Source organism: Sesamum indicum, linkage group LG1 (genome assembly GCF_000512975.1).
Source record: "Sesamum indicum cultivar Zhongzhi No. 13 linkage group LG1, S_indicum_v1.0, whole genome shotgun sequence".
Lineage (NCBI taxonomy): Eukaryota > Viridiplantae > Streptophyta > Magnoliopsida > Lamiales > Pedaliaceae > Sesamum > Sesamum indicum.
This window is the reverse complement of record NC_026145.1, coordinates 4780195-4795992: the sequence shown is the minus strand read 5'-3', so window position 1 is coordinate 4795992 and position 15798 is coordinate 4780195. Positions and strand designations below refer to the sequence as shown.

General features: G+C 42.2%; 1 protein-coding gene across 1 annotated transcript; it reads right to left on the bottom strand.

The window, feature by feature from the left end:
* LOC110012134 lies at nucleotides 204-3346 on the bottom strand. Its single transcript, XM_020694566.1, has 2 exons — nucleotides 2971-3346; nucleotides 204-358 (listed from the first exon to the last, which is right to left on the bottom strand). Exons 1-2 carry the CDS (start codon nucleotides 3344-3346, stop codon nucleotides 204-206), a joined length of 531 nt encoding a protein of 176 aa, XP_020550225.1.

Genomic DNA, 15798 nt, shown 5'->3' with positions numbered 1-15798 from the left:
CTTCCTTAGATCACCTACGGACCTGCAATTGGATGTGTTTCAACCTTTGAGGAGACTTACTACGATGACTGCGTCTTATCGAGCTGCTCGGGCCAATGGCTGCAACATCTCCAACAAGTGTGTTGTCCTGGGAGCTCATTATATCAATGCTGGGGGAGGGGCTTCTTGCTCGCTAGATGCTGTGATCGTGTGGTCGACTATCCTCACTCACGACCCTCAATGGGAACCGTATCGCTTGGAATCTCGAGGGTAGGGGTGGCTGATGTGTCTTCTGGTTCACTGGGAGTGACTTGTTCACCAGCCCTTTCTTCCCTGGCTCTAAGGCGTTGGGCAAGTGTAGCCTTCATGACAGCGTGATCTGCGAACACAAAAAGTTAGCAAAATATAAGACAAGATGAAAAAATGCAAGAGAAGGGAGATGATAATCACCAAATGAACCCCTAAGTCGGAGGGGTGCTGGACAGAGATGCGCGAGCTAGAGTACTTCTTCAACTAGAAGCTTCTTTGGGTTATATTGATTAGAAGTGAGGCTGTTTATTTAATCTCCTTCCAGCTCCCTCCCTTAGTAACTGGTTCGGGTTTTTCTATACTCCATTCGCATTTGAAGGCCATTCTTAACCGAAGGAGCTCGAACAAATATGAATTTTTCTTTTACAGGCACCTATATTGGACTTGAGGGTATCTAAAAATCTATAGTCTTTTCAAACAGAGAGATAGAAAAAACCTCTATCTCCCAACCTCTTCGAGGTGGTGAAAGAATAGAGCGACCAAAAGCTGTCAAAACTGGGCTCAAATCGATAAAATTGCATTATTATGAGGAAGAGAATAATATGACTGATCGAGTTGGAGGATATTTGCATGAGACACAAATTTAGACCCCTAAGAATTTGAGCTATGGGGGGAGCCAGAGGCAATCGCAATCCGGCATCAAAATGATAAAGTGAGAGGGAGCTAAATCCTCTAGGAGGTCTATGCATGTGACCAACGAACGGGGAATGATGACCTCAAAATCATTAAGAATAAAATATTTTCTTTTATCCGATGAATTTATAGTTTTACGTTACTCACTATACCGGCCCAAGGGTTGCGATCCAACATCATTTGGAATTTAATATGCTTAGGTACTTGATCATTAGACGATTCGACCTGATGACTAGACCTATCTCTAGAGAGACCCTCTTTAGGGATGAGGGTCGCGCCCCTTAATGGGGAAGATGCAGAAGTAGAAAAAGAACTGGAATTAGAAGAGTTAGAGTAAGACATGGTACCTTGTGGGGTCGAGAAGGAGGTCGCAAGGGCGCAGGCAGAGATCTCAGCAGGAGGAGAAGTCAATAGAGATTTTTTGTAAATGGGGGATATATATAGGTGTACGTCTACAAAAGCCCGCCTGCAGCGAGCCTCTAAATGAACGACACATGTCTTTCAACGAATCGAGGAACCCATTCGATCTAGAAGGTGCCACTATTCAACTTCTCAAGAATCTTGTGGGTAAATGACACGTGGCCTCACGTGAATTGAGGTGGCCGCACGACCTTGAGCTGGGAACTGTTCAACTTCTTCCAAGATAACTAATTAAACTTGTAAGAAGTGGGGAAGTTATGATGGGGGTTTTATTAGAGTTATTGAATTCAATGAGGGAAAAAGGGATCTTTCACCTAAGGTCGCAAAGGAGGTCGCTGGTCGTGTTGGGTTGGGTCGCTGAGAGTCGGGTTTGATGACATGGACCCGACCCGCTAATCGACCTGAACAGGTGGTGCAACAAGGTAATGCCTAGTTAAAGCATGAAGGACCGAGAGGATGACATGTGTTCGGACATAGGGCATGGTGAGTCGTATAAATACCCTTAACCATGTAGGAGGAACGTAATTTTGGCATCATTTATCTTAAGCTCAAACTCTAGATCGTATAATTTCCTTTCGACCACAAACTAACTTAAGCATCGAAGAATCGTCGTCTAGGACGAAGCCGACTAGCTTAATCTTCTTGTTTTGTCCTCAGGCCCTATCACAAATCTGGGGAAGTGACGTGGTTAAGATCGAGGTCGTTGATCAAGGTCGCGTAAATCGAGTCGGATCACCCCCAGGTTCCCAAATCTTCCTCCAATTTCTCATACACCTTCGAAGAATCTTTTTACTATAATCTTCCAACAACACCCAGCAAAAAATTCCAACATCCAATTGAAGACAAGAAATCCAACGGAAAAAAGGTGATTTTTATCAAAAATTTATAAATGAAAACAGAAAGAATTCAGGAAATCAAAAGAAAACATAAATCTCACATTCCGGTCATGAAATGCTTTGAGATTTTTTTGGAGAAAAAGTAATCAATGGAAGTATTTGAAGAAGATGGTTGCAGTAAAAGGATTTTGTTTTCATCATTTACATACATCAAAATTGTTACCAACAGGAATCACAATAATGAGAGCAACAACATCAAATTGAACATGCAATTTCAGAAAGTAGATTTTATTAAACTAAAAATTGCGCATACAGTGGACAACGATCCTAGAGCAAGGGGATCACCTTGAGGGGAACTCTAACACGTCACTAAACCAAGCTTCTTGAACTCATTCCCCCCCCTATAATAGGCTTAACAAGTAAATCCTATTTAGAGCAATAGACACTAAAAGATTGAAAAAGACACCTCAGGAGGCCTAACATCCCCTGAGCAATCTGCACAAAACAAAGCAAAATAAAAGACCAACACCTAAAACTCTAAGACTGCAGAAGTCCAGCGTCTGTCGGTGAAGGTTGTTTGGTCGGTCATGTGGAACGATTGAGTGGTCGAAATGCACGTCAAGGGTGTCGAGTGTGCGGGCGGCCCTTGACATTCTCCCCCACCTGAGATAGCGACATCCTCGGCATTAGGGAAACACGGTAAGCTTCGACAAGAGGTAGGAACGCCTTTAGGTTCGTCACTCGCTCCCAAATGTTTTCCTCGCTACTGTATCCCCTCCATTTCACCAAGTACTCCGTGTGGTTGGGCTTTGCGTAATCGTCACTCGGTGATTCAGGATTGCTTCAGCCACCTTCTCCTTAGTCTTCGTCAATTCAAGCTCCCGGCAACTCGGTTGATTGCGGGTGTCCTCATCCTTGTCTGCTGAATATTTCTTTAATTGGCTCACATGGAAGACGTTGTGGATTTTCCACCAGGAAGGCAACTCCACCTTGTAGGCCACCGTTCCAATACGCCTAATGACAGATAAAGGGCCAACATACTTCTGCATCAATCGAGGATCTCTCCCCCTTGATGACTTTGAGAATCTCGGATCTGAGACCTTCACCATCACCAGGTCTCCCGCATTGAACTCGAGGAAGCGGCGGTTTTGATCTGCATACTTCTTCATCCGCTTCTAAGCTTTCTCCAGGAAACTTCTGGCAATATCGATGTTCTGCTTCCATTCCTAAGAGAAACTTCAAGCGAGATGATATCTCACACTTTATGGGGCTTCGAGAGTGTGAGGGAGGAGCGACTATTGCCTAGTAACGATTTCAAAAGAGCTATTGTTAGTGGAATAGCTCTTTTGGACATTGAAACATAGCTGAGCTACATCCAGGAGCTTCACTCAATTCTCCTGCGTACCTCATACAAAGTGCCGAAGGTGTGCCTCCAACATAGAATTGAAACGTTCAGTCTGACAATCGGATTGTGGGTGATAACTCGAGCTCATAGAAATTGTGGATCCGAGGATCTTGAACAGCTCGGTCCAGAACACGCTAGTGAAACAGGAGTCTCGATCACTAACGATGTCCTTCGGCATGCCCCAATACTTGACAATATGCTTGAAGAAGAGATGAGCCGTCCCTTCCGCCGTAACATATTTTGGAGCAGCGATAAAAGTAGCATACATTGAAAGTCGGTCTACCATGACAATAATAGAGCCTAAGCCCCGACCTTAGGCAAACCTGAAATATAATCCATGAAGATGCTCTCCCATGGTCGCTTTGGGATGGGAAGTGGTTGCAGCAAACTAGCCTTCTTCTAATTGTCTACCTTGTCCTGCTGGCATATCAAGCAGGTGCAGACATAAGTCTCGACATTGTCCCGTATCTGTGGCCAATAGTACGCTCTTTGCACCAAGGCATACGTGCGCTCCTGTCCTTGGTGTCCCACCCAAAGAGTGTTGTGGTATTTCGTTATTAGTGATTTTCGTAGATCCCCGTCTTTTGGCACATATACGCGGTTTCTCTTGGTCATCAACAATCCATCCTCAAGCCAAAACTGCCGAGCTTTGCCCTGCTCGACATGTTAGATCAGGCCCTATGTTGCGGGATCATTCGATAGTAACTCCCACGCCTGATCTCTTATAGAGGTAGCAACTGCGTTAGAGGAGAGTGCATTATTGCCAAATCTGCCCTGCGGCTGAGGGCGTCTGTCGCATTGTTCCTGAAGCCGGCCCGATACTCTAACACAAAATGAAACTCCGACAGCAGCTCCTGCCAACGTGCCTGCCTACTGGTCAGCTTCGACTGTGACATGAAATAACTCACTACAGTATTCTACGTCCTGACCACGAAGGGAGAGCCCAACAAATAGCCGCCATAGCTAAGGCAATGAACTACGGCTAACAATTCCTTCTGATGCATTGAATAACGCCGCTCAACATCCTTGAGCTTCCTGCTCTCAATGGCAATTGGGTGGCCATCTTGCATTAGGACCCCTCCTAACGCATAGTCCAAAGTGTCTATCTCCACCACGAACGACTGCGACATATCTGGTAAGGCCAATACAAGATCTGTCACCATCGCATTCTTGAAATCATCGAAGGCGACTTGGCACTGAGGCGTCCAATTCCAAGTCTCCGTCTTCCTTAGTAAATCCATCAAGGGCCATGCTATCTCTGAGTAGCCCTTCAGAAAGCACCGATATTAATTCGCCAAACTAGTAATGAGCGCAAATCATGAACATCGCTCGACAGCTGCCACTCCTCAATAGCCTGCACTTTCTTTGGGTTCATTCAAATGCGTACTCTCTCCACAATGTGCCCCAAGAAACTGATGGTCTCCCGAGCAAACAAGCATTTCGACACCTTCGCATATAGCTCGAGCTCGTGGAGTCTCGTCAGAACCTGCCGCAAGTGGTGTACGTGCTCGGCCAAGGTTCTACTGTAAACCACAATGTCATCCAAGTATACCACCAGAAACTCATCAAGAAAACTATGGAGTACCTAGTTTATTAAGGTGCTGAAGGTTGCAGGAGCGTTCGTCAGGCCGAAAGGCATGACAAGAAACTTAAAAGTTCCGTACCTCGTGATAACTATCATCTTTGCCTCATCGCCCTCCTTGATTCGGACCTGCTAGTAGCTCGACCTCAAGTCTATCTTCGTAAAATAGTTCCCCAACTCAAACGGTTGAAGCAGTCCGCCACCAACAGTATGCGATACTTGTTCTTCATAGTAATCTTATTCAGTGCCCCGATAGTAACAGCACATGCATAGGGAACTGTCGGCCTTCTTCTTAAACAGGACCGGCGCCCCATACGGCGACTTGGCGGCGTTAATGATTTCGCTCTCCAGCATATCCTTCAACTGCTTCCAAAGCTCCACAAGCTTAGGTTGCAACATCCTGTACGGTGCCCTGGCGGGAGGATATGTGCCAGGCACCAACTCAATTTCGTGATCCACTGCCCTCTTCAGCGGTAGCTTTCGAGGCAGCTCATCTGGCATCACGTCCTCAAAATCTCTCAGTAGCTTCTTTATCTCACCAGGGATGGCCCTGATGCCTCCTCTATCTCCTCAAAACAAAGAGTATACAAGTAGAATGGATTGTTCTGCTTGCTCCCCTTCTCAAACTGCATGGCCGATACATTTTTCTCTCCCATACGTCTAGCCAATGTAGGAATGATACAAGATTTTTCTCCCATCATCATCAGCGAATCAACGTGCGGTAAAATCGTTGTACGGGTGTCCCGCAAAAATTCAAGCCCGAGGATAAGCTTGAAGTCGTCCATCACCACGACAGAAAGATTGGTCTTGCCCTCATATAGACCCACCTTAATCAGCATAGATTTGGCCACACCAGCAATGGGTTATGCGGCTGAGTTGATCGCCTTCACTCGCCCAACTGCCTTCTCCAACACGAGCCTGAGTCTCTCTACTTCGGTGCTCCAAGGTAGTTGTGAGAGGCTCCAGTATCAATAATGGGACGAATCGGCTTTCCATGAATATTCACATCAACAAATATCAACCTTTTCTTCCTAGCATTCTGGGGTTGTACTTCTTCTTTCGGCTAGCTTGCAGTAAGATCCGGAGTAATCTTTCTTCCAAGGGGTGGCACAACCTTCTTTGCCCCCACCATGGACAATGTACCACATCATTGGGAGATGGCGCCCAAGTTGTCCTCATCCTGCTCCGAGTCATTCCCGCCACTCGCAGGTGTTTGTGGCTCCACACTCTTCGCGGGCGACGCCTTATTGCTAAAGGTCGCCAGTGCATTCAGCAATTGTTTCTTCGGGTAGTCCCAAAATCTATCCGGTCCATCGCATACCCGCTGCTCCTCTACGCTCCTTGCCTGTTCTCCTAGGGCTTGTTCCTGCCTGAACTGCCCTGTGAGCTACTCTGAGCGTGGGGCTTTTGATCTCCCCCACCTCTGTTGGAGTTACTCCTGAACGAACTCGCCCCACCCGGCTTATTCTTTCTGGGGCCAGATATCGTCTGTCTGTCCTTCTGAGTTTTTGGGTTGAAATATGTCATTGCCATAACCGAACTCAAATCAGTCACCTGTTGGCGCTGCAGCTTAAGACGCGCCCACGGTCTCAAGCCTCCCATGAAAGTAAATAGCTTATCCTTCTCCGACATGTCTCTGATATTCAGCATCAGTGTCGACAAAGCTTTCACATATTCTCGCACGGAGCCTATATGTTGCAATTTCCGCAATGCCTGCCTGGCATTATACTCGATGTTCTCTAGGAAGAACTGCTCTTGGATCCCCTCCTGAAGAAGGGCCCATGTATCAAGCTGCACTTGATGGGCCTGTGTCTTCGCATACTTGGTACGCCACCACAGCTTAGCATCACCAGTTAGGTACATGGTTGCGGTCGACACATTCCTTGCCTCATCCTGCATGTCTGCCGCAAGGAAGTACTGTTCCATGCCAAAAACGAAGTTCTCAACCTACACCACTATAGGCCTTCAGTTCGGAAATTTGAAGCCTAGTACCAGGGTCATGAGCAACAACAGGGGCGTTACTCACTGCACGTTGGAGCAGACCAATCTGAATAGACATCTGCACCATGTCATGCCACATATCGCAAAACCATCGCTTCCAAAAAGGCACCATCCATCTCTTGGATCACCTGCCGACATTCATCCAGCTCTAAATTCAGCACTGTGATCTTAAATTTTAGGGAAGAGACCTTCTCCTCCAAATTCATCACCAATTCAGTCAACTGGGAGTGTCCGTCCTCCGGGTTCTCAGCTCGCTTGCTAGGCGACGCTGCATGTCGCGAGCTCTCCGCATCTTGCCCCGCCACTCTCGTAATAGGATTCATTTAGGTTACCGCAACCCGCCTCCACCCCATCTTGGCACGAGGCTCTGATACCACTTCTCACAAGGCGTTTTTCGCAACGCAGGGAAAGGGGCACCGTGTGGCTAGTAGTCCACTGGCTACTTCCTCCAATCGCAACACACTCCCACTCGGCACTAACGCAACGCGCCGACAGAAATCACAATAATGAGAGCAACAACAACAACGCAGCAAATTGAACACGCGATTTCAGAAGGTAGATTTTATTAAACTAAAAGTTGTGCATAAAGTGGACAACGATGCTAGAGTAAGGGGATTGCCTTAAGGGGGACTCTAACACGTCACTAAACCAAGCTTTTTGAATTCATTCTCCCCTATAATAGGCTTAAAAAAGTAAATCCTATTTAGAGCAATAGAGACTAAAAGATTGAAATACGCACCTCAGGAGGCCTAACGTTCCCTGAGCAATTTAAACAAAACAAAGCAAAATAATAAAGAAAAATAAAAGACCAACACCTAAAACTCTAAGACTGCGGAAGTCCAGCGTCTGGCAGTGAAGGTTGTTTGGCCGGCCATGCAGAACGGTTGAGTGGCCGAAATACACATCAAGGGTGCCGAGTGTGCGGGCGGCCCTTGACGTAATGGCTGATGAAGATGAAGAAGCCTTCTTATTTGGGACCTTTTTTTAGAAAAAAATGGTGTGTGAAATTACAATTTTATCCCACACTAAATCGGCTTTGGACGCGTGCCTACATACAACCCGAATATTCCCATTTTATTTTTCAAAAAGTGAAAAAAAAAAGGATAAAATGCAATAAAAATTAAAGGTTGAACACTTGAGTGCTAACAAAAAAAATGGTTAGAAGGCAAAATGCAAAACACCTCAAACGTTGAGAGGTGTCTACTATTAATCCACAAAAATAATATTAAGGTTAAAAACTAACAAAATTATTTAAAAAAAATAACTCAAGGGGTTAAAAATAATTTATCATCCTCAAATATATTATTCGAATAAGTTATTCCTGAATTAGAAGATATTCCAATTTTTCACATTCTCTTTTACATATCCTTTATGTTTAGAATAAATCAACAAAACTATCCTTAAACCTTAACAGCCAATTATGATATCAAATTTATTCATAAATTTCCTTAAGTAAAATTTAACAAGTCCATTAAAAAATTCAAATTTTTTTTAAAAGTATTACTTTATCCAAATTATTTAAAACATAATTAGTATTATTGGTTGGCAAAATTCAAATTTTTAATATCTATGCCTAACAACAACTACTACTATTCTAAATAAATAACTACAAACTAGTGGGATTTGTGTACATAATCTTATGGTATGGAGTCTTAATTTCGACAATTAAAATTTAGGCCATGATTGGCGTGAACTATTATTTGTATATATTTGTCAATATTTTCATATCAAGCTTAGACAGTTTGAGGGAGAAAAATTGAATTCTCTTTATTTTTTGGAAAAAATAATATCTATCTACCCTAATTTATAATTATTTATACAAATCATTTTTATCTTTTTCTGAAAATTATGTATCCATTTCTCAAAATCATTGATATTATTACACAAATTATTTTTAATTTTTACCACAATAACTTTTTTTTATAATAAATCATAAATTATGAGTTTTTAAATAATTATCCTTTTCATTTTTGGCCGGGGATACAACATTAGAAGGGTTCAAAATCAAGTGGGATATCATAAAAGAAAAAAAAAATCAAGTGGATATCATGAGCCTAATGAGAGTTCTTGAAATATCCAAATGAGAATGAAATTCTCATTCAGTTAAGTTCTTCTGAAAGAGAACTATCTCTGGTAAGGAAGAAATCGAACCTTGACTGTACGTGATTCAATCAGTTTCACTAAATTAGCAGGCCCATCTGGATGTGGACTTTCGAGAACCATCAAGTTAAAAAAAAAAAATGGTGTTTTCCTAAAGTCGTAATCCGGACACCATATTTAATATGGATTGTCAAACCAGTGTCCTACAAAAGTTTGAGTATGAGGAATGGTCCTGCATACATCAAAGTGAAAGAATCAGTATGGCCCGGGAATACTATGGAAGCGTGAAATAAAAATTTTAAAAACCGGTTCAAAGGGGTGTTCCCTTTGAATTTTTCGAGCATTCGTGTTTGTCAAAAGCATAATAATAACCATGTAAACATGCTAGACATGTGGCTAGAGGATGAAATAAAAAGTACAGAAATATAATATGAAACTTTACCTTTTGTTTCTTTATAAAACTGCAACGTGCGTTGTTCCCTTTCTGTTCTCCCATTCCGTTCACTTGATAATTCAAACTAGAATTCTTCTAAGTTATCCATACCACAAAATGAAAAGGTAAACTTCTTGTTCTATTGCTAGATTGAACAAAGAACCAAGAAGAAAAACAACTCCAAACACAACACTAATGTTTAGTGCTTTTGGATTCTTTTGTGTTCTAATTTGAATCCAATTCAAAATAGAACCGAAAGGAGAATATTTTTGAGAGAAAATGGAGAGAAAAAATCGTGGTTTTTTTTTTTTTGGTTATGATGGATATGTGTGTAGTTTTGTATATCGCATACAATTGAATTTAAAATTCAATAACTACTAAGTTTGCCTCCAAGACATCCTTCACAACCATATTCATATAACCTTCAACCATGATGAAATAATTCCTCCATCATGTTCATCATGGTGAGAAGTTTCAACTCCTTCTTAACTTGCTCCAACCACCCTCAAATGGGCTTGGACCTCAAATATACACTGGACTCGATTTAATCAAATTAAATTAAGCGCAACTAAAGTCCATTGATTCATTTAATCTAATTAAATAAATCTAGACCCAAATACTAATTAATTGATCCAATCAATTAATTAAGCCAAACCCAATAAATTAATTTAATTAATTTAAAGGTGTTAAGCCCAAAAATTAATTAGTCTAATTAATTAATTCTTGAGCCATCCATCAAATGGATTGCTAAATAAATGATCCAATCATTTATATATATTCTCCTTGAATAAATTAAATCGAATTAAATTTATTAATTTCTTCTTAAATTAATTCCAAATTAATTCCACCAATTTCATAGGAATTTGTGTGTGACTCTTTAGGTTCACCCACAACTAGACTTGGGCTTGTGTCCAACATAATAATTAATCAAATCTAATTTAATTAATTTATTTTAAATTAACCATTAATCGAAAATTTTCGTCACCATGGTTGGCCGTCTACCGGTCCATGACATTAGAGACTAGGTGAATGTTGGCGTGAAAATTTAAGCTCCCGAGTACCTACGGCTACGGTCCTTCCATCATCCGTCTCCCGATCTAAGTCTAAGGCATGGAATTGGGCATTGGTTCCCATCTTGGATTAGATACTATGCTCAATAACTCAAGGTCCGTTTGCTCTATTGATTGATGTAGGAACTCATTCCCTACTCAACCAGTCACTGTGGCCACAGACTCTAAGATACCAACCATCTCAAAGCGCATAGGAGCCTCGATTGTCATATACTGACAGGTGATAGATTCTATCTTGGAACCCATTTTCGTCACTACATATTCTGATTGCAATGAACAGGACTTGAAATGATCACATCCAAGATACGGTCATCTTTCGTCAAATCCAAGATACAAACATCACATGCATACAACTGCCATGGTTCCTCAAGTGTAATGACTAATCCCGTACTATTAGAGCCAAGAAGATCTAGTCATACTGACCAATCCTTCAAGGCTTCTATATGACCACTTCTCGCGAGTCAATGTAGTCGGCTTGACAATCTTGTCAACCACCCATTAACATTGCATAGACGTCCAACATTTGTTGCAGACAAAACACGACACTCATGCAATGGATGCAATTTTAGTGTAAATCTCAATAGGAGTCTCGATTCCCAGTCTCGAGGTCTTCGACTTGGAATGTTTCAAACCTAACCTTCAGAAGTTAAACCTATAAACATAGGTTCTACAATTTGGTTTTTGGGCTTTGTGGGATGTTAAACCTATAAACATAATCAGTGCGCACAACAAATACAATTTCCAGATAATGAATAATACTCACTTTATTCATGAACAATGTTACAATTACACCAAAATTATCGGAATAGATTACATAAAGGCCAATCTAATTGGGTTTTTGGTCACCTATTCTGACAAACTCCCACTTGACCTTAAAGCCAATCACTCATTATTCTTAGACCCATCTTTCCAAGATGCTGAGCATGAGCAATTTGCGACATCGGCTTGGTGAATGGTCTGCTATATTTTCTGCTTATGTGACTCGGTCCATCCGAACGTCACCTCTTTCCACCATCTCTCTAAATAGATGGTAGCGTCTAAGAATGTGCTTGGATCAGTGAGGAGATCCCGGATCCTTCGCTTGCGCTATAGCCTCGTTGTTATCACAGAAGATAACCACTACTTCAGCTATGCTAGGCACTACGCCCAAGTCTTGGATATAGTTTTTCATCCAAATTGCTTCCGTAGCTGCTTTCGAAGCCGCTATGTACTCAACTTCAATGGTGGAATCCGCTATGGTATCCTGCTTGAAACTTTTCCAAGCCACTACACCACCATTCAGCCCAAGTACAAACCCTAATTGATACTTGGTATCATCCTCATCAGACTGGAAGCTAGCGTCGTTGTAGCCTTCCAAAATTAACTCTCCACCACCGTAAACCAAGAACATACCTTTAGTCCTCCTCAGGTACTTAAGTATGATCTTGACTGCAGTCCAGTGAGCCTCACTGGCACATGCCGATATCTGCTTGTTACGCTCAAAGCAAAAGCGAAATCTGGCTTTATGCACTGCACAACATACTGTATGCTGCCTACGGCTGAAGCATAGGGTATGTCAAATATTTTTTTAAGCTCCTCATCTGTCTTGGGAGACTGCTTCTTGGACAGCTTAACCCCATGCCTCACAGCAAGGAATCCTCATTTGATGTTTCTATCTTGAATCTCTTCTAGACTTAAGGTTTGGGTCATTCCTAACCTCCTTTTAAATCTATCCCGGATAATCTTGATGTCTAGGATGTAGGAAACCTCATCCAAATCCTTCATGGAAAATTATGGGGACAACCATACTTTAGTGTCACCTAACATCTTGACATCATACTAATGAGCAAGATGTCGTCCACATAAAGCACTAGGAATGCAACGGAGCTCCCACTGACCTTCTTGTATACACAAGGGTCAAAGTTGTTTTTGATGAAATCATAACCCCGTATGACCTCACTAAAACAGATACTCCAGCTTCGGGAAGCTTGTTTGAGACCGTAGATGGACTTCTGGAAGTGGCAGACCTTCTGCTCTTCTCCAACAGATGTGAAACCCTCTAGCTGATCCTTATAGATGTCTTCCTCAATGAACCCATTAAGAAAAGCCATTTTCACGTCCATCTGCCATATTTCATAGCCATACCATGCAGCTAGGACGAGCATAATCTGGATGGACTTGGCCATGGCTACAGGCGAATAGGTGTCCTGAAAATCGAACCTAGGTCGTTGAGTATACCCTTTCGCTACAAGTCTGGCCTTAAAGGTTGTAACCTTTCCGTTAGCTCCAAGCTTATGTTTGTAGACTCATTTACACCCAACAGGTTTAACGCTCTTGGGTAGGTCAACTAACTTCCAAACCTTATTTGAACTTAAAGAGTCCATCTCGGATTTCATGGCCTCAACCCATTTTCCCGAATCGATGTCCAACATCGCTTCACCATAAGTCTTTGGGTCATTATCCAATTGACCAGTGAAACTTAGAAATCCATACCTCTCAGGCTGTTGGGATAATCTGGTTGACCTTCGGAGGACAGGAATATTGTCAATGGGAACTATAGGCGCAGATGATGTCACTACATCCATTTAAGGTGTTGCCTCACTGGATTCCTCAAGGAGCAATTCCTCACGTTGGGTATCCACTGGAAAACCTTTTTCGAAGAACAGTGAGTTTTGCGAGACAAAAACCTTTTGTTCGGAGGGATCATAGGAATAATACCCTGCAGTTTCCTTAGTATAACCCACGAACATGCACAAACTAGACCTTGAGTCCAATTTGTCTTCCACTAGTCTCTTGACGTATGCAGGGCTACCCCACACTCTCAAGTACTTGTAGTACGCAGGCTTTCCGTGCCATATCTGATATGGCGTTTGGGCCACAGTCGTAGAAGGCTCCATGTTCAACAACTTGGCTGCCATCTCAAGAGCATATCCCTAGAAGGATAATGGCAGTTCGGTAAAACTCATCATGGACCGAACCATGTCCAACAAAGTTCGGTTCCTCCTTTCAGAGACCCCATTAAGTTGTGGCATTCCAGGAGGAGTTCACTGAGAGAGAATTCCATTCTCTTTTAGGTAATCTAAGAATTCCCCACTAAAATACTCACCACCTCGGTCCGACCGAAAGGTTTTAATTTTGTGACCAGTTTGGTTCTCAACTTCAAGTCTGAACTCTTTAAACCTTCCAAAGGCCTCAGACTTGTACCTTATTAGGCAAATATAACCATACCGTGAGTGATATCGATAAAGGTTATGAAGTAGAAAAATCGACCTCTGGCTTGTGTATTAAGTGGCCCACAGATGTCTGAATGGAACAAATCCAACAAACCACTAGCAAACATACTTTGTCCTACAAAATGCTTCTTGGTCATCTTCCCTTTCAGACAAGAGTCGCAGGCTGGTAGGTGATCCAAATAATTTATTTGTAGATTTTTTGAGTCTACCAACCTTTTAATCCTATTTTGAGAGATGTGACCTAACCTTGCATGCCAGATCTTTTTCTTCATTTTTCATTTCACGTTTCTTTTGAGCAGCCATGACGAAATCATGCTGTTGGAGAATATAAAGACCATTATAAACTTTGCATAGCAGATGTGAAGTACCATTCTTCATCAAATAAAAATAATTTTTATTAATCATAAACTAAAAACCAGCATTGTCCAACACTGAAATGAAAATAATATTTTTTATCATGCTAGGTACATAATAGCAATCTTTCAATTCGATCAGCTAAGCAGATTATCCCTATAGCTTCAGCAGCAACAACCTTGTCATCGCGAAGCTTCAGGACAACCTCGTCTTTACTTAGCTTTCTGCTTCTTTCCATCACATGCAAATCATTACAGATGTGTACTCCACAGCCGGTATCCAATACCCAAGAAGCAGAGTTAGTTATCATGTTAAGCTCAATTACAAATGTTCCTGTATTGGAGAGGAGCTTGCGGCACTCCCTCTTCCAATGGCCCTTTTCTCAACAATGCATACAGACATCATTTGCCTTTGTTGACTTGGAACCCACCTTCCTTCTACCTTTGACCATCCTCACCGGGGCAACAGGAAGGCCCAAAGTGCTTCCATTGGCATTTGCCTTACCCTTCTTCATCTTCCAGCGTCTCGCACCCTTGCCTTTCGCTTTAGAGGTCGAAGCCTCCCCGACCAACACCAAAGGCGCAGACTTTTTGGTCATTGCCTTGTATTGGACCAACATGTTAATCAACTCTCATTTATGGTTTCCTCAAGCCCATTCATGTTGTAGTTTACGACAAACGGGTCGTAAGAGGGAGGAAGTGACTGGAGGATCACGTCAATGTTCGTGTCATTATCAAGCCCAGCTTCAAGATCCTCGAACTTTTCCACGAGGGAAAGCATCTCGATCCCATGTTGTTGCATAGAGGATCCCTCAATCATTTCGGTGCCGAAAAATGCTTTTGTGATGGCATATCTAATTTGCCTATCCGAAACCGCATAAACCTCTTTCATGCAGAGCATTATCGACACTGCATCATCATGCCTATCGTGCTATTTTTGGATATCATTTGTCATCTATGCCAGTACGATCCTACGGACCTTTCGGTTGTCCTCGTGCCACCTTTCAAACGTCACACGTTCTTCAGATGTGGACCCCTCGATTTCGAGAACTAGACTTACATTTTTGATAGGTAGCATCCACACTATATTATCATGGATGGAAAGCTTGGAATTAATCAAACCAATTGATTTAATTCCATTTTGGGCCTAATATTTACTTGGACCATCCAAGTGAGAGTTCAAGTTAGTTGTGACCGAGACCTCACCTTTTTAACATTTTGCATGACAAAGTTTTAATGATTGAGTATAAATGCATTCCAAACACATCATAAGTCAAAAATTAAAACATTTACCACATGCAAAAATAAGCTTAGCACGCCCCTATTGGATGATCACAAGACCAATCCTAAGTGACCCGTTGAGCCCCAATGAGTCTATGGTCAATCTAGGGTGTGGCCTAACTATTACAAAATAGAAACCCATTATCATTCTAATGGGCCTTCCTCTTTGTTTTTCTTTCGTCGT

What these genes read in the sequence shown, in the direction of transcription:
- LOC110012134 (XM_020694566.1), bottom strand. Translation starts at nt 3,346, where the DNA reads ATGAAGAAGTATGCAGATCAAAACCGCCGCTTCCTCGAGTTCAATGCG. An exon ending in GCAAAGCCCAACCACACGGA is followed by an intron (nt 359 to 2,970) that starts GTACTTGGTGAA and finishes TTGTGTTCGCAG; the next exon opens with ATCACGCTGTCATGAAGGCT.